Here is a 25,314-nt window from a genome sequence, read left to right as displayed (position 1 = left end):
GCCAAGTACTGGCAAATGGGACTAGGTTAGGATATCTAGTTGGCATGGACAAGTTGGACCAAAGGGTCTGTTCCCATGCTGCACATCTCTGTGACTCTACTGACGACAGAGTAAAAGCTCTATAGCTTTCTTTTTCTCTACCCATCCTTCCTTAAGCAGTGGTAAACATTTTCAATCTTCCATACTGCAGGCACCACTGGAACATGAATAGAATTTTGAGAGTTGATCACCAATGCATCCACTATCTCTGTAGCCATCTCTTTCAACACTTGAGGATGAAGCTTATTGCTCCTGGGGATTTGTCACATTTCAATCCCATTATCTACTCCAGCACTACTTTTTTTTAATAATACTAATTTATTTCAGTTTCATACTTTCACTAGACCCTTCAATCTTTATTATTTCTGGTTTTCTTGTGTATTCCTATGTATTGACAAATACAAAGTAGTTGTTTAGCTTTTCTGCGTTTTCTGTATATTGTTTTTCCAACTCCTGTTTCTCATCTGCAATGGACCAACATATCCATTTTGCATTCATATTCTATTCTATTTCTCAATTTATTTATCCTTTTTGCTGAATTTCAAAATTCTCCAAATCCTCAGGTTTACAATTTTTGGCAACTTTATTCATCGCCTCCCTTGATCTATCTTTAACCTCCGTAGTTAGCTATGACACACTCACTTTTCTTGTTGGATATGTTTGGGCATGTTTCTTGAAAAGTGGACAATTTATTAAATACAGCATTCATTTTTATATACTGTCAAAGCTTTGAATGTATATTTCCAATCCATCACAGACATTTTATTCTCACACCTTTATAACTGTCCTTGTTTAGATTTAAAATGAATAATTTCAAACTGAACTACATTGAATCGATCATTAATTGGCCATTTCTCATTGCAGTTGAGAGTGTGTTGCTGGAAAAGCACAGCAGGTCAGGCAGCATCCGAGGAGCAGGAGAACCATGTCATGGATTTCAAGGCTCACTATTGAATTACTAGTCCAATATCAAAATTAATGATACTGACACCCGGTTTACCACAATTTCTTGTACAATGCACTTGTCACCATTAATTAGCTTGAATAGATTACTCAGTCAATCAGAATTAACATTTTGGATGCAGTGACCCTGCTTTCTCTGCACAGACACAGTCAGATCTGCAGAGATTTTTCCAGCTATTTTTTATTTTTTTCCCCATTTCCAGCATCACAGTTCTTAGTTTTATTTTAAGATTAAATAGTTGCTTATCACTGACATACTCACACGATGAACATAATTCCAAAACTACAGGGCATAGGTTTAGGGTGAGAGGGAAAAGATTTAAAAGGGACCTAAGGGGCAACATTTTTATACAAATGGTGGTGTGTGTATGGAATGAGCTGCCAGAGGAAGTGGTGGAGGCTGGTACAATTACAACATTTAAAAGGCATCTAGGTGCGTATATAAATAGGAAGGCATCAGAGGGATAGGGGCCAAGTGCTGGCAAATGGGACTAGATTAACTGAGGGTATCTGGTTGGAATGGACGAGTTGGACCAAAGAGTCTCTGTTTCCATGCAGTACATCTCTATGACTCAAATAACTTGCAGGTGTAACAAGCAATTGTTATTTAATTCATTCACGCTATTGTGGGTGTCACTGACTAGGCCAGTATTTATTGTCCATTCCTAATTGCCCAGAGTTAGGCTGATTCATAGCCCAGTTAGGAATGAATCACTTTGCTATGGGTCTGGAATCATATGTAGGCCAGACCAGGTAAGGATGGCAGTTTCTTTACTTAAAGGACCTTAGTGAACCAGATGGGTTTTTCCAATAATCAACAATGGACTCATGGTCTTCATTAGACTCTTAATTCCAGATATTTATTGAATTCAAATTCTACCATCTGCTACAGCAGGATTTGAAACCACACTGCCAGAACATTAGCTTAGTTTCCGGATTAATAGCCTAGCGATAATACCACTAGGCTGTTGCCTCCCTTTTGAGAAAATTAGAAAAGCAAATGACAGGTCAGCCTTTATTGCAAACAGATTAGAATAGAAGAATAATGATGGGCAGATGTGGGTACTGCAGATGCTGGAGATTAGAGTCAAGATCAGAGTGGTGCTGAAAAAGCCCAGCAGGTCAGGCAACATCCGAGGAGCAGGAAAATCAACATTTCAGGCAAACGCCCTTCATCAGGAATGAGATTGGGAGCCTCAGGGGTGGAGAAATAAATGGAAGGGGGTGGGGCTGGGGAGAAGGTAGCTCAGAGTGCATTAGTGGGTGAAGGTAATAGGTCAGAAAGGAGGGTGGAGCAGATAAGTGGGAAGGAAGATTGACAGGTGGGTCAGGTCATGAGGACAATACTGAACTGGAAGGTTGGAACTGGGGTAGAGTGGAGGGAGGATAAATGAGAAAACTGGTGATGCCATGGGGTTGAAGGGTCCCGAGGCAGAAGCGTTCTTCCTCCACGAGTCAGGTGGTGAGGGAGTGACGGTGGAGGAGGCCCAGGACCTGCATATCCTCAGGAGAGTGGGAGGGGGAATTGAAATGTTCGGCCACCGAGCGTTGGGGTTGATTGCCACGGGTGTCCCAGACATGTTCTCTGAAGCGCTCTGTGAGAAGGTGTCCAGTCTCCCCAATGTACAGACCGTATCGGGATCAACGGATACAATAGATGACATGTGGAAGTGCAGGTGAAACTTTGATGGTTGTGCAAGGTTCCTTTGGGGCTTTGCACAGAGGGGAGGGGGGAGATGTGGGCGTAGGTTTTGCAATTCCTGTAGCGGCAGAGGAAGGTGCCGGGAGGGGAGGGGAGGGTGGGGGCGGGGCGTGGACTTGACACCAGGTAGTCATGGAGGGAATGGTCTTCGTGGAAAGCAGATTGGGGCGGGGAGGGAAATAGATCTCTAGTGATAGATGTGTCGGCGGATGATATGATTTATGCAGAGGTTGGTGGGCTGGAAGTTAAGGACCGGGGTTGGGGGGTTCTGTCCTTGTTGTGGTTGGAGGATGGAATTCGAGGACGGAGGTGCAGGACATGGATGAGTTGCGTTGGAGGGCATCTTCAACCACGTGGGAGGGGAAATTGCGATCTTTAAAGGAGGAGGCCATTTGATGTGTTCTGTGGTGGAACTGGCCCTCCTGGGAGCAGTTGCAGAGGTGGAGGTATTGGGAATACGGGATAGCATTTTTGCAGAAGGTAGGGTGGGAGGAGACATAATCCAGGTCGCTGTAGGAGTCGGTGGATTTGTAAAAAATGTCAGTGTTGAGTCAGTTATCGTTGAGGGAGATGGAGAAGTCCAGGAAGTGGAAGGAGGTGTCAGAGATGGTCCAGGTGAATTTAAGGTCGGGGTGGAATGTGTTGGTGAAGTTGATGAACTGTTCAGCCTCCTCGTGGGAACATAAGGTGGCGCTGATGCAGTCATCAATGTCGCGGAGGAAAAAGTGGGGAGTGGTGCCAATGTAACTCCAGAAGATGGACTGTTCTACATAGCTGATGAAGAGACAGGCATAGCTGGGGCCCATGCGGGTGCCCATGGCTACTCCTTTCATCTGGAAGAAGTGGGAAGATTCAAAGGACAAATTCACCCCACAAATGTATATGTGTATATGTGCATGTGGGTTTGTGTGTGTGTGTGTCTGAGGTGGGGGAATGTGAGTGTCTGTGAGAGAGAGTGTATATGTGTGTGTAAGAGTGTAAAGGGGTCTAAGTCTGTGAGAGGGTGCATGTATGAGTGTGGGAGCATGTGTGTGTAGGAGTGTCTGTGTGTGTGTGTGTGGGGTGCAATGGTGGTCACACTGAACCCAACTTTCAAGTTAAGGGATTGATCATTTAGGACTGAAAGAAAGATTAATGTCTTCCCTGAAAGGACCGTAAATCTTTGGAACTCTCCAGCACACAAGGTTGTGGGTGTGCAATCATGGAATATATTTAAGACTGAGACAGGTAGATTTTTTAGTCTCTCACTGATATAGAATTTGGGAAGGGAAGTGGAGTTGAAGCCCAAGGTCAGTCCTGAACATCTTGAATGATGAGCTGCATTATCTTCTTCTATTCCTATTTCTGAAGTTCTTATGTTTTTGGGTAGTCTGTTCACATATTCACAGGATTGCTACAGTGCAGGAGGTCCTTTGACCCATGGTGTCTGCACTGGCTTTCCAAACAAGCATGATGACTAAGTGTCATTCTTCTGCCAATTCCCCATTTTACATGTGGAAACAGTTTCTTCCTGTATCCAAGTCCCTCACAATTTTGAAAATTTTAATCAAATCCCCTCTTAGTCTTTTCACCTCCAAGAAAAAGGGCCACAACTTCTCCAATCTATCTTCATCAATGAGGTTTTACATCCTTGGAATCATTATCATAAACCTCGTCAGTACTTTTGACAATGCATTCACATTGTGCCCAATGTGTGGTGCCAAAAAACATACACAATACTCCAGATGATTTGTAACTAATATCTTGTATAGTGAGAGGTAAAGTGTGTGATTTACATATTTTTTAAAATCATTAATTTTTTAGTTTAAATTTTTGAATTTGAACTATTGTCAAATGGGTTTTCTGAGTGTCTGAAGGAGTTTAATGATAAGCATGTATGTACTCCTGTAGCCATGGGATTTCTATTTAAAAGCAGTCTGAGTGTGTGTTTTTTGGATGCTCTTGGTAATTTGTTTACATTGAGACAGTTCACAAGTAAACAGTCTAGGCATCAAGTTTGCAGACAGAACATTCTGATTTTATTTTGCAATGATTTCTTAGGGGAAATACCCACAGCTTGGAAAAAAACTTTTTAGTTCCAGTTTGAGGAGCTCTGCAGGGTTCTTAGCTAAAGATAGATGTGTAAAGCAGTGGCTTCTCAGAAAAGAAGGTAGTTCTGAATGGTTAAAAAACTGGTTTCCTTAGCATAAGGAATTTACTTTAAAAGTTCCAGACCAGAGGTGTATGGATAAAACCCTGGAGGGGTTTTATAAAGGTGAAAAAGTCTAGGCTTGGTTATGTGACAAATCTGTGACGATGTTCCTTCTTTAACAAGGTCAGGTTGTCCTTGGGTTTTTTTTTCAGAGGGGTCGTAAAGACAGAGGTTCTGTTTTATCTGTGTTTATCTACTTGAAGCTTTTAATTTTAAAAAAAACTCTTGGACAATGAAAGGGGAGTGGCGAATTCTCCCAGTTCAGCTTTTCTCGGGTTTGTTTTGATTTGGTTTTAGCAGTCTGGCTGTTCAGAGCAAGCAGTCAGTTTGTTTTTGAGGCTGCTAATCAGTTGTAAGCTGGCAATTCAAAAGAAACAGCGACATGAAAGGTGTTCCATGCTGAATTTCTCTGACATGTCTCTCTCGCCTGTCAGAGCTGGTGTTTGCTTTTACCCTTTTTGCCAAGGGGGTGTTTATGGGAACTGTTGCAGGCATTTCAAATAGCATCATTAAGTTGGGATAGTCCATTGGCTTTTCGAATAGGTTAAGTTATTCTGTATTTTGTTCTCTTTTGTTTGTGTTTCAATCGGTACTCTGCAAATAAACTCTGTTTTGTATGAAACAGAGGGGATTTGATCAGCTACATCACTCATGGAATAACCACTTTACACCTGCTTAAAACAACTAGAAAAGGTAGGGTCTGGGCTACCTTCTTGAGGTGTTTTGAGGGTGTCTGGCTTTATCCTTAATAGATTGGGTGCACTTCGCAGGATTTGTTCTATAATTCCAAATTGGGTTAGGGTTGCTGGATTCAAAGTGGTCAGTATTAGTGTCTTTTCTTCTGGATGTTGAATTCAGTTGATTTGAACACTTCTTGGGATAGCAATGACTCTTTCAGTCACTAAGAGTTTTGTGGGGGTGGGAGAAGTGACTCTGCTGGCTTCACAAAAGGTGAACAAGGAAAAGCTGCTGGAGTTTGCAGACAAGCTGGAGTTGGAGCTGCTTCCTTCCATGAGGAAAGGAGAGAGAATTACAGCAATAGCTCAGATTTAAATTTCTTGGAACCACCATCAGAATCTTTGGAGATGACTAAATTTCAATTGAAAATGAATCAGCTTGAGTTAGAGGCAAAAAAAAGTAAAAGAAAAACAAATGAAACTGTTTGACTTATGACTAAAGGCAGAGGAAAGAGAAAAAGAACGATTCACTTTAGCAGAACAAAAAGAAAAGAGATAAAGGGAGAAATGAGAGAGTTTGAACTTCAGAAATTGGCACTTAGACTGGAAAGTCAGTTTAAAGGATGAAGATGAAGGTAACTTAGTAAGCATGAGCAAACCCATGGTAGCCACAGTTCGGATAAGAATCTGTTTAAATTCATTCAAGCATCCATATATGTGCAGGTCAGGTGAAACTGGCCATGCTAAATTGCCCATAGTGTTATGTGCATTAGTCAAGGGTAAATATAGGGTCAGTGAATTGGTCTGGGTGGGTTACTCTTCGGAGGGTTGGTGTGGACTTATTGGGCCGAAGGGCCTGTTTCCATACTGTAGGGAACCTAATCTAATCTAACCATTGCCTAAATTTAATGAGAACAATGCGGAAGCCTCTTTCATCTCATTTGAAAAGGTAGATAAACAAATGCATGGCCAGTGACCATGTGGATTTTGTTAATCCAAACAAAACATGTAGGTCAAGCTATTGAGGTATTTGCATCACAATCAGAAGAGGTATCTGGGGCATATAAGGAGGTGAAGAAAGCCATTTTAAGTGCATATGAGCTTGCGCCAGCAGCCTACAGACAACTTTTCAGGAATCTAAGGAGGGACCATAGTCAAACCAACATTGTGCTTGAAAGGATCAAACAAAGTAATTTTGATAGGTAGACAAGGGCATTACAAATAGAGCAAACCAGAGAGATAATTATTTTGGAGGAGTTCAAAAATTCACTTACTGAAGTAGTGAGAACTCATGTAGAAGAGGAGAGTTAAAACGGCAAGATTAGCAGCTGAAATAGCTGATGATTATGAGTTGGTTCATAAATCGAAGTTTAGCTTCCAACATCAGCTTCAATTTGTAAGAGATAGAAATTGGGGAAAAGAGAAATCCTCACATAGTAAGACAAAGGTAGATATTGGTGAAGATCATAAGGATAACTTACCATAGGATAAAAAGGAAACCCTTGAAGGGGATAGAGAAGGTAAAAAGCTCCTGTGTTTTCACTGCAATAAAGTAGGCCCATGAAATTACAGTGTTGGTGGTTTAGGAAAATCACTGGGAAGCCAAATGTAGGAAAACAGGATAAGTCAGTGAATTTTGTTGGAAAGCACATTGGAGGCTATAAAGCTGTACAAGAATGTACACCCTGATTGGAGGATGGTTAAGGAGGAAGTGTCAGATCTTCTTAAACCATATACCTGCAAAGGTAAATTTACTCACATAGGCCAGGAGCAGCAGGTAAAGAGCTTGCAATACTAAGAGATAGAGTGTCCTCTCAGTCTTTGACGTTGAAAGATGAGAGGATATGTACCTCTGAAGGACTACTGCCAGAGAAGGTGCCAGACAAGAAGCACTCAATTACATAGAGTGAGGTTAGAGTGTCCAGTGAAGAGTAGAGAAGTCATGGTAGAAGTACTGGTTAAACTCTCAGCTCCAGGAATACAATTTTTCCTTGCTAACGATAAAGCTGGTTCAAGGGTAGGAGTGCCACCTACTGCGGTTGAAAGGCCAGTCCAAACTCAGGCAACTAAACCATTACAGGACACACATCCTGGGAATTTTTTTGAATGGTGTGGTAATGAAATCACAAACTCACCAGTGGAAACAAGAGAGATCAAAGAATACAGATACCAAAGTTGAAGTGGAATTAGTAGAGGCACTGGTTGATCAAATGGTTGAGACAAACCAGGAGTAGATAGATGACAAAGCAGACATCTATCGTTCACAGAAATTAACTGAGTTACAGCAAAAAGAGAAGAAACTACACCAATCGTATCAAAAAGCATACACGGAAGAAGAATCTAGATGTATCCCTGAATGCTGCTATCTTAAGAATGATGTCTTAGTGAGGAAATGGGATCATCACATATTCAGACAGATGAGAAATAGGCTGAAGTTCAACAACTCGTGTTGCCAGCAGGTTCTAGACAGGAGGTATTGCAGGTGGCACGTGCACTATCAGCAGGTGGTCACATTTGGGGGCAAGAAAAATACAAGCTAAAATACATAGAATCCTTACAGTGTGGAAACAAGCCCTTCAGCCCGAACAGGTCCACACCGATCCTCCAAAAGCAACCCACCCAGACCCATTCCCTCATCCTATACTTACCCCTGACTAATGCACCTAACCTACACATCCCTGAACACTATGGGCAAATTAGCATAGACAATTCACCTAACCTGCATATCTTTGGATCGTGGAAGGAAACCGGATCACCTGGAGGAAATCCACACAGACACGAGGAGAACGTGCAAACTCCACACAGACAGTCACCTGAGGCTGGAATCAAACCCTGGCGCTGTGAGGCAGCAGTGCTGACCTCTGAGCCACCATGCCGCCCTGGCCTGGACTGCACAAGGCTGTAGTTGAATTTTGCCAAACATGTAATACATGTCACGTAATTGGAAAACCACAGGGAGTAATAAAACCTGAAACTCTAATACCTATTCCTGCATTTGAAGAACCTTTTACAAGAGACTTAATTGATTGTGTAAGACCCCTACCTAAAACAAAAAGAGGGAATCAGTATTTGTTAACAATAATGGATGCGTCCACCAGATTTCCAGAGGCCATTCCATTATGCAATATCACAGCTAAAAGAATTGTAGAAGTTACTCAAATTTTTCACTCAATATGGATTACCTACAGAGAAACAATCAGATCAAGGGTTAAGCTTCACATCAAAATTATTCAAGGAAGTTATGGACAGCTTAGGAAAAAAACAATTCAAACCCAATTGAAAGGTGGCATCAGACATTAAAGACCTTGTTGAGGGCTTATAGTCAAGACTATCCAGATGACTGGGATATGGGAATTCCATTTCTACTTTTTGGGATCAGAGATGCACAAAATTAAGTCGATCAAATTCAGTCCATTTGAATTAGTTTTTGGGCTTGAAGTGAGAGGACTGTGAAAATTGATTAAGGAGAAATTGCTAAGTCAGAATTCAGAGACCACATATTTGGACTGTGTATCAAATTTTAGGGAATGGTAAAAAGAGCAGGGGAGTTGGCTAGACTGCATTTAAAAGTATCACAGCATACAATGAAACAGGAAACAGACAAGAAATCAAAAACTCACAATTTTGCTATCAGGGTTAAGATGTTACTGTTACTTCCAGTGATAGGTGAACTTTTAAAAGCAAGGTTTAGTGGACCTTATCAAGTCGAAAGAATATGGAGTTGGGTGGAATATTTCATATGGAATCCAGACAGAAAGAAAGCCAAGAGTGTATCATATGACTATGCTCACAAGGTGTTTTGACAGGAAAGGAAAGCAAAAGGAGACTGTGTTATTGGTTACAACACTGAAGGAGGAACCAAATTCAAAGGATTCTGAACTGGACATTCCTCAAGTTAAATTGGACAAGAAGGAAGTTGTCAAAAACTGGGATAAATTACTGAATTACCTTCCAGATGACAATCGAAATGACCTGAAAGAGTTATTGCTATCTCATGAGGAGATATGTGGAAATAAGCTGGGAAGTACTAATCTAGTTATGCACAATGTAGATATAGGAGATGCTGTTCTGATTAAGCAACATCTTTATGAGCATAATGCTCCAAAGTTGGCACAGGTTTAAAAGGAGATTGAACACATGCCCCAAGATGACATAATCGAAGTGAGTTACAGTGACTGAAGCTTACCCATAGTATGGTGTCAAAACCAGATGGTACCCAACGGGTTATGTATGGACTATCTCAAAGTCAATGCGGTTACAAAGACTGACGCATATCTGATTTCACATGCGGAAGACGGTGTTGAAAAGGTGGGATAAGCAACTTATATTTCTAAGTTGGATTTGCTCAGAGGGTACTGGCAGGTACTTTTGTCCAAAAGAGCAAAGACAATTTCAGCTTTCGTAACAGCTGTATTGAAATGGACTGTATCAATTTAAAGTCATGCTGTTTGGTATGAAAAATGCGCCAGCCACATTTCAAAGACTAGCCAATAAGGTAATTTCTGAATTATCCAATTGTGTCATACATTTCGAAGACCTGGTGATTTTTAGTCACACATGGAAGAAACATTCTGCAACATTTATCTAAATTGTTCGATTGACTTCAGGAGGCAAGCTTGGTGATAAACCAGGCTTAAAAGTGAATTTGCCAAATCCCAAATCACCTTTCTGGGCCATGATATTGGACATGGAATGCAAAACCAAAGGTAACTGGGGAGTTTCCAATACCATCGACAAAAAGAGCAGTACTACAATTCCTGGGTTTGAGTGGACTTTATACCAAATTCATACCAAATTTTAGCAGTGTGGCTGCTCCACTCATCAAATTACTAAAGAAAGGCAAGAAGTTTCAGTGGACAGCATTTGAAGGCGTTTGACAACCTGAAAACTGTGTTAACCACTGCCCCAGTGTTAGCCACACCTAAGTACACCAAGCCATTCAAGGTGACTATCTATGCGAATGATGTGGGTGTCCGTGCTGCACTCTTAAAGGAAGACTATGCAAAGGTAGAAAGATCTATCAGCTGTTTCACCAGGAAACTGAACATTCACCAGCAGAAATAGTCAACAGTTGAGAAGGAGACTTTGAGCTTGGTGTTGGCATTGTAACATATCAATGTTTACGTTACCAATAATGTATTTGAGATCATATACACTGATCATGACCCATTAAAGTTTGTGGAGAAATTAAAGGACAAACATTCTAGATTGTTTAGATAGAGCTTGTTGTTACAGCCATTTAATTTGAAAATTGTGCATGTGGCTGGATGGGAAAACGTGATTGCCAATGTATTGTCGAGACTTGGACGAGAAATAGAGACATTCAGTAGCGAGAGTAAAATATACTACTACATTCTGGTTCAGTCTATGTTTGCATGTTTATAGTCAATGTAATGTATATGGTTGTCATAGTGTACTAACAGTATAAGATTAAGAGATTTCAAAATGAAGCGAGCTTTGGATATTGATGGGTTTTTTTAAGGGGGACATGTGATGACGCTACTCATTTACCAAGGTTAGGTTGTACATGGGTTTTTTAATCAGAGGGGCTGTAAAGACAGAGGCTCCATTTTGTCTGTGTTTATCTACTTGAAGAGGCTTTTAAGTTTAAAAAAAATTGTATAATGAAAGGAGAGTGGCCAGTTCTCCCAACTCAACTTTTCTCTAGTTTTGATTTGGAGATGCCGGTGTTGGACTGGGGTGTACAAAGTTAAAAATCACACAATACCAGGCTATAGTCCAACAAGTTTAATTGGAAGCACACTAGTTTTCGAAGTGTCGCTCCTTCATCAGGTGGTAGTGGAGGGCTCAATCCTAACATACAGAATTTATAGCAAAAATTTAGTGTGATGTAACTGAAATTATACATTGAAAAATTGATTATCTGTTTAGCCTTTCATCTGTTGGAATACCGTGATATTTCACTTCTTTCGTGTGTAAATCACAAAACCTTTTTCTAAAAAGTTACATTTTTTAAAAAGCTAACCCGAGAATGCAACTTTTTAAAAAAAAGGTTTGGTGATTTACACACGAAAGAAGTGAAACTATCACGGTATTCCAACAGATGAAAGGCTTAACAGACAATCAATTTTTCAATGTATAATTTCAGTTACATCACACTAAATTTTTGCTATAAATTCTGTATGTTAGGATTGAGCCCTCCACTACCACCTGAAGAAGGAGCGACGCTCCAAAAGCTAGTGTGCTTCCAATTAAACCTGCTGGATTATAACCTGGTGTTGTGTGATTTTTAACTTTCTCTGGTTTGGTTTATTTTGGTTTTAGCAGTCTGGCTGTTCAGAACAAGCAGTCAGTTTTTTTGAGGCTACTGGTCAAAGGAACAGCTACATGGAAGTTGATCCATGCTGAATCTCTCTGACATCTCTCTCTCTCCAGTAAGACCCCATGTTTGATTTTATCTTTATTGCCAAGGGGGTGTTTATGGATACTGTTGAAGGCATTTCAAACAGCATCATTAAGTTGGGGTAGTCTGTTGGGTTTTCAGATAGGTTAAGTTATTCTGTATTCTGTTCCCGTTTGTTTCATTCGGGTACTCTGTAAATAAATTCTGTTTAGTTTAAAACTGAGGGTTTTTGACGAGCTTCATCACTCCTGGTATATCCACTATATACCTGCTTAAAACAACTGGAAACGTTGGGTTTGAACTTCTGTCTTGAGGTGTTTTGAGGGGGGGTCAGGCCTGGTCCTTAACAAATCAAGGAAGAGACCATCAAATTTTCACAACCTGGAACTGAAGCTACAGCTGAGTCAAATCCTATGTGTGATAGAGAAAGGCAGAGGGATGCTGTTGGGATTAATGGCATTACACTTTGGGTTGTGTACTATCATCTTTGTATTACATAGAGATATTTTAGTTAATTTGATTTTTATTTCTTTTGCATAAAATATTTTATTGTTAAAACAAATCTGCAACATTGCATGTTTATTGCTTCAGTGAGTAACAATCTCATTAAAGCCACACAAAAATTATCTATCAAACCAGACATCAGTCTGAGATGTGACTTGTCCAGTATTAACATCAGCTGGGATCATAACAATAGATTCAATATATCTCCCTATTCTCTACTCTTACTAAGAAAGCCTACAATACTGAATGCTTTATGAACTGCTCTCCAACTGTTCTGCCATCTTCAATGGCTAATGCACAGATCCATCCAGACCTTTCTGCTCTGTATATCCTTTATAGTAGTAACCTTGTTCTTTCTATCAAAATACATCACCACACTTTTTTAGCGTTGAACCTTGTCTGCCAGCAAGTTATCCACTGCACCAACTTGTCCATACCCTTTTGAAATTCTATACTGTGCTCATCATTTTTTTACCCCTCCACTTGTTGCACATTGGTAGCATTTCCTGTTTACTACATTTGAGTTATGGAAGAAGTCACACATCAAATTTACTTATTATCCAAACAAAATCTTTTCCAAAGCCATGAAGTATCTTGTTAACTTGCTAATTATGTCATTACCACTTGGGATACTTGACATTTTGATGATTTTTGGAATTTATTTGTAAACTCTGTTGGTTGGATTTCCTTTCAAAACTTCAGAGACCAAATTGCAAAGTATCAATCAAGCATTCTATAGCAACTGTCAGTTCAATACATGTGATTACTACTGGAAACTATTTCAAGATACCATCTGTCTAGGATGTTACCTCTCACTATTATAATCAAGCTAATTGTTAATGAGAGTTATTTCCAAGGGTTTGTTTTCATTAAAATGTCCAAATATTGATTAATTTTTCAAGTTCTAGTGTAATATGTGGTTCACAGTCCAAGTAAACAATATCTTAAACAGACTAAGCTCATAACAATACTAATCTCTTGAATTAATGTCAAAAATAATGTCAAAACATAAATAACTACAAATTAATCAGAATATTAATCGTATACTTAAAATCTGCTAGACATTTAAAGGAATATTGCCACTTAATAGGTTGCAGTATTTCCAATATTAATTGCAATATCAAAATAACACAAAATTATCAACATCTTCCTATTTACTGCTTAGTGTGAAATAAATCATGGGCCCAAAATACAACCATGTTTTTAACTATAAAAATGTATTAACTAACCATGATAATCTCACCATTATCTGAAGGACTGAACTTTGTCTTGTTCACACTTCCACCATCTACAATTTTCTGCAAATCACTCGATTCATTTTCGCTTTCAACTTGGCTGTCATCATATTGCTCCTCAATAATTACATCAGGACTGGTTTCGATTATTTTAACTTTATCCTGAGCTGGAAGATCCTCACAGGCAACATCAACTGTACCAAGTACACCAGATTGAGTTTCTGAGCCATCTCCATCAGGTATGATGATCTGGAAAAACATATAAAGATCATGAAGATTCTGCACATTAGTAATAAAAGTGAAATTGAACAAACTTGATTAAAATACTAGGAAGCAGTAAGGATGGCAGAGCATCTGTGCACTGCACACACTAACCAACCCAACCTTCCGGTTGTCATCCACTTTAATTCCTCCTCCCACTCCCCCAGCGACATGTCCATCCTTGGTCTCCTCCAACGTCAGAGTGAGGCCAAACGGAAACTGGAGGAACACCACCTTATATTTCATCTGGGAAGTGTACAGCCCAATGGCCTCAACATTGACTTCACCTGCTTCAAAGTCCCTCTACCACTGAGCCTTATCGCGTACCAAGCCTGAACCCTCCTCCTCATCTCCCTGACCTATTCTAATCTTCCTACTCACCTATCTGCTCCACCCTTTCCACTGACCAATCACAAAACCCCCCTCCCTGCATCCACGTATCACCATCCCACCTACCCTTCCCCAGCCCCCCCCCCTCTATTTATTTTCAGGTTCCCCTCCGCCTTCCCAGTCCTGACAAAGGGTTTCATCCCAAAACAATAAATTTTCCTGCTCCTTGGATTCTGTCTGACCTGTTGCACACTTCCAGCTGCACATCTATTCACCTTGTTTAAAATACTGTTTAATAGACCATTCATTTGCTCTGCCCAAGCCTGCTCCTTGGCTCATAGTCTGCTAATGCTTCAACCTGAGAAATACTATTGGTTGCTTCTTTCAATAGTAGTTTGTCATTGTCTTCCACTCAAACAAGAGGCACAGCCCAAGTTTACCTCAGCTGGAACAGGAATTGAGCTTGCACTCTTGATATTATTCTGAATAATATATGAGATATCTAGCCAACTAAGCTAAGTGCTCCTTAGGAGACAGTCAATAAACAAAATCAGATCATTCAAAATTGTTGCCTATAATATTGCAATTAAACAAATGGCATTTCAAACGTAGAATAAGATAGCACAATTAATTTTGACAGCAGAGACATAAATTTGTCTGCTAATCAGATCATCAATACCTGAGGATGTACAAGAGGGCACGGTGCGAAGAAGAAAAGTCTATATTTATTTGGAACGTTTAATATAATGAAAAATCCAAAAGGCACTTCACAGAAGCATTAGAAAATGAGGTATGGCACCACGCCGCAAAAGGAAGAAATTAGATTAGATGACTAGAGTCTGATCAAAGAGGTAGGTTTTAAGAAGGAAATGAGGAAGCGAGCTTTATAGAGGGAGTTTCAGGCCTCATGGGCCTCGGCTAATTGCTAGTTAAGACACAAGTGGTGTCTTACCAGTAGTAAGGTGACTTCAAATTTGAATGTAGGAGACCAGCCAAATGTGCATGGAAGTAGTCAAGTCTTAAGACAACAAATGAATGAAGGAAGCTTTGAGCAGGAGATGAGTTTAGATGGAATAACACCATGCAATGTTATGAAAGTGATCTTAGTGTTGGCACTATTACAAAGATGGAAGTTTATCTTAGGATTGAATGTGGTATCAAGGTAGCCAATCTCATGCTATTGCCAAGGTGAGGGACGGAATTGGTAGTCCAGGAACAGAGTTTGGAGTGGTGACCAGAAATAATGGCTTGAGACTGGTATTGGCAAAATCCAAAATATAAGGAAAGTACAACAAAGGAAACAAGACAGCCAAAAGGATGACAAAAGGCAAAATGTCAGGCTTTAAGGGAGGTCCTAAGCATGCGGAGAAATATGAACTGATTAGAGGGCAAGTTCTACAATTCAAAGCATAGGTAAAAATTAGGTTGAGAGGTTGTGGCAGAAGACAAAAACTTTGTGCATGACTAATTGCCCTGGAGAAGGTTGTGTTGAGCTGCCTTCGTGAACCATTAGTCCTTAGAACATAGGGATGCCACAGTGCTGTTAAGAAAGGAATTCCAAGATGCTGACCTGGTGCCAGCGAAAGCACAGTAATGTAATTCCAAGAGAGGATGTCTTGTGGGGACAGGAATTTACAGGAGGTGGTACTTATGTGCACCTGCTATTCTTGCCCTTTCAGGAGGAAGTGAGCTTGGAAAGTGTGATTGGTTTTGCTAAGAATCCTTGGCATCATATTCAGTCAAATTCTACCTTGATGTCAAGGGTAATCACAAATTCTACCTTGATATCATTTCATCTGTTGAGTTCACGTAACACCACTTGTGACAATATTATGACTTTAAGAGATGTAGTTCATTTTTTTCGTGGAGAGGTTTTGAGCCAATCGCACCAAGTTGTCCCTTCCAACCAATGAAATAAACAACTTGTTAGGCCTTTGGCTTCTTTTAAGTTAGAATAGTAGAAGCAGCATGAATGGGTGGACTCAGGCTCGCACAGAACTAGTTTTAGTTTCACTTTCAGCATTTGCTGGAGTATAGAAGTGCTCTCTCCCTGCTACAGCTAAAACCCAGGTTCTCTTTCTGCCATCAAAATCGCATGAGAGACAATCTGTTTTACTGACTTTGCCTTTGCCAAGGGTGTGTTTATGGGATGCTACCATATTGGAATAGTTATTGTTTAATAGTTAAATTATCTATTATTCTGTTATGTTTTCCAACAGAGTTAAAGTTAGATCAATTCTTCTTTCTCCTGTTTGTATTCTAACTGTAGAGGAAGAATAGTGTGTTTTGCTTAAAGCCAAGTAATGTGACCAATCAAGTTACATCTGGAACACAGAACATTACACTTGTCTTCAATTAAGATAAAATGCAGGGTCTAGGCTGTCTTCATGATATATTTAAAAGGAGCTTGGTCTGGTCCATAATACGTTGGGGACTCATCTCTAATGCCAGGTTGGGTTTAAGATTATTTGACTGAAAAACAGTGACGGTTGATGTTTTTCCATTTCGCGTATTGCACTTGATTGGTTTAAATAAGGTGTGATTTGTGTAATAATGGCTCTTTTAATCGCTAAGAGTTTCCTGGGAGTGGAAGAAATCAAGACGGAGAGTCATAGAAATGTACAGCATGGAAACAGACCCTTCAGACCAACTCATCCATGCCAGATATCCTACATTAATCTAGTCCCATTTGCCAGCACTTGCCCCATACCCTGCTAAATCATTCCTATTCATATACCCATCCAGATGCCTTTTAAATGTTGTAATTGTACCAGCCTCCACCACTTCCTCTGGCACTGCATTCCATAGAAGCACCACCCTTCTCATGAAAATGTTGCCCCTTAGGTCCCTTTTATATCTTTCTCCTCTCACCCTAAACCTATGCCCTCTAGTTCTGACTCCCCCATCCCAGAGAGAAGACCTTGTCTATTTACCCTATCCATGCCCTTCATGATTTTATACACCTCTATATGGTCACTCCTCAACCTCTGACGCTCCAAGGAAAACAGCTTCAGCCTATTCAGTCTCTCTCTATAGCTCAAATCCTCCAACCCTGGCAACATCCTTTCTGAAGAGTCTTTTCTGAACCATTTCAAGTTTCACAACATCATTCCGATAGGAAGGAGAATTGGACACAATGTTCCAAAAGTGGCGTAATCAATGTCTCATACAGCCGCAATATGACCTCTCAACTCCTATACTCAATGCTCTGACAAATAAAGGAAAGCATACTAAACGCCACCTTCACTATCCTATCTACCGGAGACTCTACTTTCAAGGAACTATGAACGTGCACTCCAAGGTCTCTTTGTTCAGCAACATTCCCCTGGACTTTACCATTAAGTGTATAAGTCCCTGCTCTGATTTGCCTTTCCAAAATGTAACACTCACATTTATCTAAATTAAACTTCACCTGCCACTCTTTGGCCCAATGGCCTATCTGATCAAGATCCTAGTGTACTCTGAGGTAACCTTCTTTGCTTCCAATTTTGGTTTCATCTGCAACTTAAAAAGTACATCTCCTATGTTCATATCCAAATCATTTATATAAATAACGAAAAATAGTGGACCCAGCACCAATCCTTGTGGCACACCACTGGTCACAGGCCTCCAGTCAGAAAACGACCCTGTATCACCCTCTGTCATCTACTTTCAAGCTAGTTCTGCATCCAAATGGCTAGTTCTCCCTGTATTCCATGTAATCTACCTTGTTAATCAGTCTACCGTGAGGAACCTTGTCAAACACCTAGTCCATATAGGTCGCATCCACCATTCAGCCCTCATCAATCCCCTTCATTACTACTTAAAAAAAACACAATCAAGTTAGTGAGACATTATTTCCCTAATCAGTCCTTGACTACCCAAATACATATAAATCCTGTCCTTCAGGATTCCCTCCAACAACTTGCCCACAAATGATATCAGGCTTTTCCTTACCATCTTTGTTAAATAGAGGTACCACGTTAGCCAACCTCCAGTCTTCCAGCCCCTCACCTGTGACTATTGATGATACAAATATCTCGGCTAGGGGCCCAACAATCACTTCCCTAGCTTCCCACCGAGTTCTAGGGTACACTTGATCAAGTCCTGGGAAGTTTTCACCTTTATGCGTTTTAAAACATTTAGCACCTCCTCCTCTTTAAATGGATACTTTTCAAGACGCCACCATCTATTTTCCCACATTCTATATCTTTTCTGTCCATCTCCACAGTAAACACTGATGCAAAATTCTCATTTAGTATCTCCTCCATCTCCTGCGGTCCCACACATAGGTGGCCGAGCTGATCTATTACAGACCCTATATTCTCCCTAGTTACCCTTTGTCCTTAATATATTTTTAGAATCGCTTTAGATCCTTCTTAATTCTTTTTGACAACACTATCTCATGTCACCTTTTTGCCCTCCTAATTTCCCTCTTACGTATACTCCTACTGCCTTTATACCCTTCTAAGGATTCACTCAATCTCTGCTGTCTAAAACTGACATATGCTTCCTTCGTTTTCTTTAGTCATCCAGCATTACCTACATCTACCAGCCTTGCCTTTCACCCTAACAGGAATATACAGTCTCTGGACTCGTTATCTCAATTTTGAGGGCTTCCCATTTTCCAGCCGTCCCTTTACCTGCAAACATCCACCTCCAATGGGGGTAAATGTATGGGTGGGTTGCGCTTCGGCGGGTCGGTGTGGACTTGTTGGGCCGAAGGGCCTGTTTCCACACTGTAATGTAATGTAATCTAATCTAATGTTTTACAGAAAGTGAGCACAGCAAAACCTTTGAAATTGGCACACAAGTTGAAGGTGGAGTTACATGTATTTCTGAGGAAAAAGGAAACAATTGTGTCAATAGCTCAGCATTTACAATTGCAAGGAATGCAATTCAAAATGATGGAAAATACCTAAAATTTACTTGCAACTGAAGCAGCTTGAGTTAGAGGCAATGGCAAGGATAAAAGAAGAAAGAAAGAATAACCCTGACAGAACAAAAAGAGGGAAAAAGGAAATGAAACAATTTGAATTATGATTAAAAGCAAAGGAAAAAGAAAAGCATAGTCCCAGAAGAAAAAATGTAGAAAGAGGGAGAATGTGAGAATTTTTGAACTTCAGAAGTTGGCAATAAAAGAGTAAAGCCAACTTAAAATTGCAGAGTCAAAGATAGAAAGAAGCAGAGGTGAGGACAGTGAGGAAGAGCAAACCCATCGTAGCCAAAAGCCTGGTGGAGATCTGTTTGGAGGGAATCCTGAGAGACAGGTTATACATGTATTTGGAAAGGCAAGGACTGATTAGGGATAGTCAACATGGCTTTGTGCATGGGAAATCATGTCTCACAAACTTGATTCATTTTTTTGAAAAAGTAACAAAGAGGATTGATGAGGGCAGAATGGTAGATGTGATCTATATGGACTTCAGTAAGGCATTCGACAAGGTTCCCCATGGAAACTGGTTAGCAAGGTTAGATCTCATGGAATACAAAGAAAATTAGCCATTTGGATACAGAACTGGCTCAAAGATAAGACAGAGGGTGGTGGTGGAGGGTTGTTTTTCAGACTGGAGGCCTGTGATCAGTGGAGTAACACAAGGATCGGTGCTGGGTCCACTACTTTTCATCATTTATATAAATGATTTGGAAGTGAGCCTAAGAGGTATTTTTAGTAAGTTTGCAGATGACACTAAAATTAGAGGTGTACTGGACAGCCAAGAAGGTTACCTCAGATTACAACGAGATCTTGATCAGATGAGCCCATGGGCTGAGAAATGACAGATGGAGTTTAATTTAGGTAAAGGTGAGGTGCTGCATTTTGAGAAAGCAAATCTTAGCAGCACATATACACTTAACGGTAAGGATCTAGGGAGTGTTGCTGAACAAAGAGACCTTGAAGTGGAAGTTCATAGCACCTTGAAAGTGGAGTCGCAGGTAGATAGGATAGTGAAGGCGGTGTTTGGTATGCTTTCCTTTATTGGTCAGAGTATTGAGTACAGGAGTTGGGAGGTCATGTTACGACTATATAGGACATTGGTTCGGCCACTGCTGGAATATTGCGTGCAATTCTGGTCTCCTTCCTTTCAGAAGGATGTTGTGAAACTTGAAAGGGTTCAGAAAAGATTTACAAGAACGTTGCCAGGGTTGGAGGGTTTGAGTTATAGGGAGAGGTTGAATAGACTAGGGATGTTTTCCCTGGAGCTACGGAGGCTGAGGGGTGACCTTATAGAGATGTATAAAATCATGAGGGGCATGGATAGCATAAATAGCCAAAGTCTTTTCCCTGGGGTGGGGGAGTCCAGAACTATAGCATATAGGTTTAGGGTGAGAGGAGAAAGATATAAAAGAGACCTGAAGGGCAACGTTTTCACGCAGAGGGTGGTACATGTATGGAATGAGCTACCAGAGGAAGTGGTGGAGGTTAGTTTGATTGCAACATTTAAAAGGAATCTGAATGGGTATATTAGTAGGAAGGGTTTGGAGAGATATGGGCTAAGTGCTGGCAGGTGGGACTAGGGAGAGAGCACTTCTATACTCCAGCAAATGGAACAGTATTATTAAGTTGGGATAGTCTGTTGGGTTTTGGGATAGGTAAAATTATTCTATATTCTGTTGTCTTTTGTTTGCATTTCATTCAGTAATCTTGCAAATAAATTCTGTTTTGTTTAAAACTAAGTGATCAGGCCAGCTGCATCACTCCTGGAATATCGACTCCACACCTGCTTAAAACAACTAATAAAGTTAGGGTCAGGACTACTTTCTTGAATTGTTTTGAGGAGGTCTGGCCTGGTCTATAACAGGAGGTATGTACTTTGAAAGGAGTATTGTCAGAAAAGGCAATAATGTGGAATTGAAGGTGAGAAGAGTTGTGTTCCATTGTACAAGGTGGGGTTGGTGAATCTAGTGAAAAGTGAAGAGGTGATAGGTGTAAAAGAGAAATTATTTATGTGTTGATTATAACAAAGTCAGTGCAGTTACGAAATCTGATTTATATCCAAGTTCATTCCTGGAAGACTGTATTGAGAAGGTGATACAAGCAGTTTATTTTATTCAGTTAAATTTACTGAAAGGATACTGAACTTTATCTGAGACAGCAAAGGAAATTTTGGCTTTCATGACACCAAATGGACTTTGCCAGTTTGAAATCATACCATTTGGTATGATGAATCCAGTAGCTACATTTTAAAGACTAACCAATAAATTTATTTTGGGATTACCCAATTGTGCAGTGTACAATGACAATCTGGCTAAGAGTGAGTTCACAAAAGCTGAAGTGACGTTGCTCGGCCATATTATTGGACATGGACAAATAGCCTCATGGAATGTGAAAACAAAGGTCACTGGCAAGTTTCCCAAACCATCGACGAAGGAAGTTATATGATTCTGGGGACTGAATACGTTTCTTCGGCAATCCATACCAAATTTTAGTTCCAATGACTGACTTGAAGTAGTATAAAACATTTCAGTAGCCAGAAGAGTGTCAGAAGTCATTTGACAGCCTGAAAGCTAAGTGAACCACTGCCCCAGTGTTAGCCACACCTGAAAGCCATTCAAGGTAGATACTGATGCGAGTGACATGCGTTTCATTGCTGTATTCTGGCAAGATGATGATGAGAAGAACACTGGGTATTTTTCCAGAAAATTGAATATTCATCAAAAGAAATATTCCACAAGTGATGAGGAGACCGTGGGTGCACTGTTGGTGTTGCAACATTTTCAATATTTATGTTGCCAGTAATGTGTCTGAAACAATTGTATATACTGATCATAACTCTTAAATCTTTTGGAAAAATTTAAAGATTAAAAATACCAGACTGTTCAGATGGAGTTTATTGTAATAGCCATTTAATTTAAAAATTATATGTGCGGCAGGATGAGACTGCATAATTGCTATTGCTTTGTCGAGACTTGATGACGGAAGATGAAGGTGTTCGGTGGCGGAAAAAAATGGACTGCAGTAGTGAATATTTGCATGCTTGAAGTCAATGTAAAGTATATGTATTGTAGTGCATTAATAGCAGTAAACCAAAAGGATTTTAAAAATGAAGCCATCATTGTATATCAACAGTTCTTTTTGTTTTAAGGAGGTATGACTTTAAGTGGTACATAGTGTCCTTTTTTTGACCAACCAACTCCACTGCCCCATGGCAGAACACTTCAACTTCCCCTCCCACTGCACCAAGGCCATGCAGGTCCTAGGCCTCCTCCATTGCCACTCCCTAACCACCCAAAGGAAGAATGCCTTATCTTCCGTCTCAGGACCCTCCAACCCCATGGGATCAATGTGGATTTCACCAGTTTCCTCATTTCCCTTCCCCCCACCTTATCCCAGTTCCAATCTTCCAACTCGGCACCGCCCTCATGACCTGTCCTCATCTTCCTTCCCAACTATCCGCTCCACCCTCCTCTCTGACCTATCACCATTACCCACACCTCCATCTACCTATTGCACTCTCAGCTCCTTTCCCCCCAGCCCACCAACTCCCTTTTATCTTATCATCCCCTCGGCTCACAGCCTCATTCCTAATGAAGGGCTTTTGCCCAAAACGTCGTTTCTCCTGCTCCTCAAATGCTGCCTGACCTGCTGTGCTTTTCCAGCACCACACTCTCAACTAAGAATAAAGTACGTTTTGTTAAAGCTGAGTAATATAACCAATCGAAATACATCTGTAGCACAGCACCTAACATTTGCCTTTAATTAAGATAAAAGTTAGGGTCCAGGCTATCTCCTTGATATATTTGAAGGGGGTTTGGTCTGGTCTATAACATATTGGAAAAATAATCCAAAGGTCCAAGCTAATGCTCCGAGAACATGGAAGCATTCAATAAATCTGAAATTGAAAACTAGTTTCAGTACTAGTAATTGTGAATCTATTATTACTTGTTGCACAAACCCATCTGGTTCATTAATGTCCTTCCAAGGAAAAGAAATCTACTATTCTTACCCAGTCTAGCCTACGTGTGACTTCAGACCCACAGCAATATATTTCACATTATATTACAATTGTGAACAGCAGAACAAGATACAATATTCAAGTAGGAATGGGGAACAAATGTTAACCTCACAAGTGATGTCCATATTCCATAAAAGAATAATCAAAAAATGGGATGCCAAGGTCAGGAACAGTTTAGTTCAATATGAGACAATGCCTGAGAAATGGCTGGACTCACTGCTGAGGATGCAGTTTTATGGCAATGTGGAAGAGACCACAGTTTTGGTCTTCCTAAAGTTAAATGCAGCTATTGCTGTTCAACCAGGAATAAAAAAGGCTTATGAGATAGAAGCAGTAGCGTGAGGTTGAGTTGACAATATATTTGGATGACATCACTGAGGGCCAATATATTAATGCAAAACTGGAAGAGGTTCAGCATCGATTCTGGTGGATTCCTAAGATCTTCTGAATTACTCAAGTGTCAAAATCTGAGCATGTTCAGTTTTACTAAGGAACAATTTTGTGATCCTAAAAGTAAAATACAAACTAAAGTACTTTGTTCATCATTCACTCATTTAAATTTCATTTACAGGACTTGTGTATTATTACAATGATAAATACAAATATAAATGACATTCTTAAAATTCACAATCAGCTTCACTATAAAATTCATTGCACTGAATATATGTTCAGATCTTGTCTTATGTTGGATAAGGTAACATTGACACAGCAATGTTTTCAATGACTCCTCTACAAAATCTATGAAATACCTCATCATATTGCCACAATATCTGTTCAAAAGTGAATCTGAAAAGCACTAAACACTTTTGTTAGAGTAGTATTCTATGTCCCATTAAGAGCTGTTTTAAAGGTGCAGCGATACCCAGTAAAGGAAAATTGTGCGGGTGTTTTACTAAGCACTAATCTCGTTCAAAGTATGAATTTTGGAGAAAATTGGTTAATCTCTCAATACACAAGCTTATCCAGATGGAACCAGATTGAATTTAACTTATGATTTTTTTTGTGATTGTTGTAACTAAAGCCCAGTGTAATAAAACCAAATTCACAAAAATACGAGAAGATCCATACAAATAAAATTCAAGATCTGAGAAAAAACATGCACTTAATAAGTCCATCTTAAAATAAATTAACTATTTTGAAATTCTACGGTATGTATGTATTTATGTATGTGAGCCACACACTTATTTTCTCACAATTGCTGGGAGAGCACAGCAGTAAAAGTTGTCCAAATAGATATTTCTCTTCTAAGAGAAGTTCAGTACCAATAACTTCTGAATACAAGCCATTATTCCTATTATATGAAGTTCCAGCATCTTAATGAAGCCCAAAGTACACGCATTTTAGCACATTTTACAAGCTCAGCAAAGAAACAAAGCAAAACACTGTTGAGAAAGTTTAGACAAAAGCCAAGAAAAGCAATTCAACTTTCCACAGTTCTCTTTGCTTTCTGGCAGTAGCTCTTTCCTGTAAAAGCTAGATTTGAAACCTGTCATATTAAGTAACAATTTATGGAAGTTCTCAAGGGTATTCATACTAGTGGGAACTTCCTTTTGGTGGTCTACTCTAAGTTACAGTAGCAATTATTTATTTATTTATTGGGAGCGGTAGGTTATTACATTTGTAAGGGTTGGATTTTGACTAATCTTTTGGTGTATCTGGTCTAACTACAGTTATATCTTGATATACATAGATATTTTGCCATGTCATTGTATGCTTGGATATGGACTTGTATATACAAGGAGACAAAGTGTTTTACAACATTATATTTTCTCCAAAGGAAGCTTAATTTTGATTGTAAACTTAATTAATTGTAGAATCTACTGTTGACAATCCATTCCTGTAACTAAATACGCTCTTTTTTTAAGACCTTTCTGTAGGTAAAGATTTATTTTGTTGCTACTCTATATCCGAATGGGAAAGTCTACAAGCTGCACAATAGTTACTCAGTTGACTTAAAACTCAGCTTTGTAAATCAACTGGTTTTCTTACAGAGGACTCAGATGTTTATGCTGAGGGCACAGTTCAGACTCTCATACACACAGAGAAATGCATGATCGACTGGGTGTCTGCACAAAATAGAGGAGTTTAACTTGTTTCAAACCTTTGAGTAGGGCA

General features: G+C 39.8%; 1 protein-coding gene across 3 annotated transcripts in view; it reads right to left on the bottom strand.

Annotated features, from left to right (window-relative positions):
* The window catches only part of dis3l2 (DIS3 like 3'-5' exoribonuclease 2), a 282,451-nt gene that overhangs the window by 194,078 nt on the left and 63,059 nt on the right, over positions 1-25,314 (bottom strand). For all 3 annotated transcript variants that reach the window (XM_072572523.1, XM_072572522.1, XM_072572524.1), the window contains one exon: positions 13,684-13,924. In XM_072572523.1, the coding sequence (XP_072428624.1) occupies positions 13,684-13,924 (241 nt within the window). The remainder of the gene's footprint in view (positions 1-13,683; positions 13,925-25,314) is intronic.

The sequence above is a fragment of the Chiloscyllium punctatum genome, chromosome 6, assembly GCF_047496795.1.
Source record: "Chiloscyllium punctatum isolate Juve2018m chromosome 6, sChiPun1.3, whole genome shotgun sequence".
Lineage (NCBI taxonomy): Eukaryota > Metazoa > Chordata > Chondrichthyes > Orectolobiformes > Hemiscylliidae > Chiloscyllium > Chiloscyllium punctatum.
Note: the sequence above shows the minus strand (reverse complement) of the source record. Positions and strands in the feature narration are given on the sequence as shown.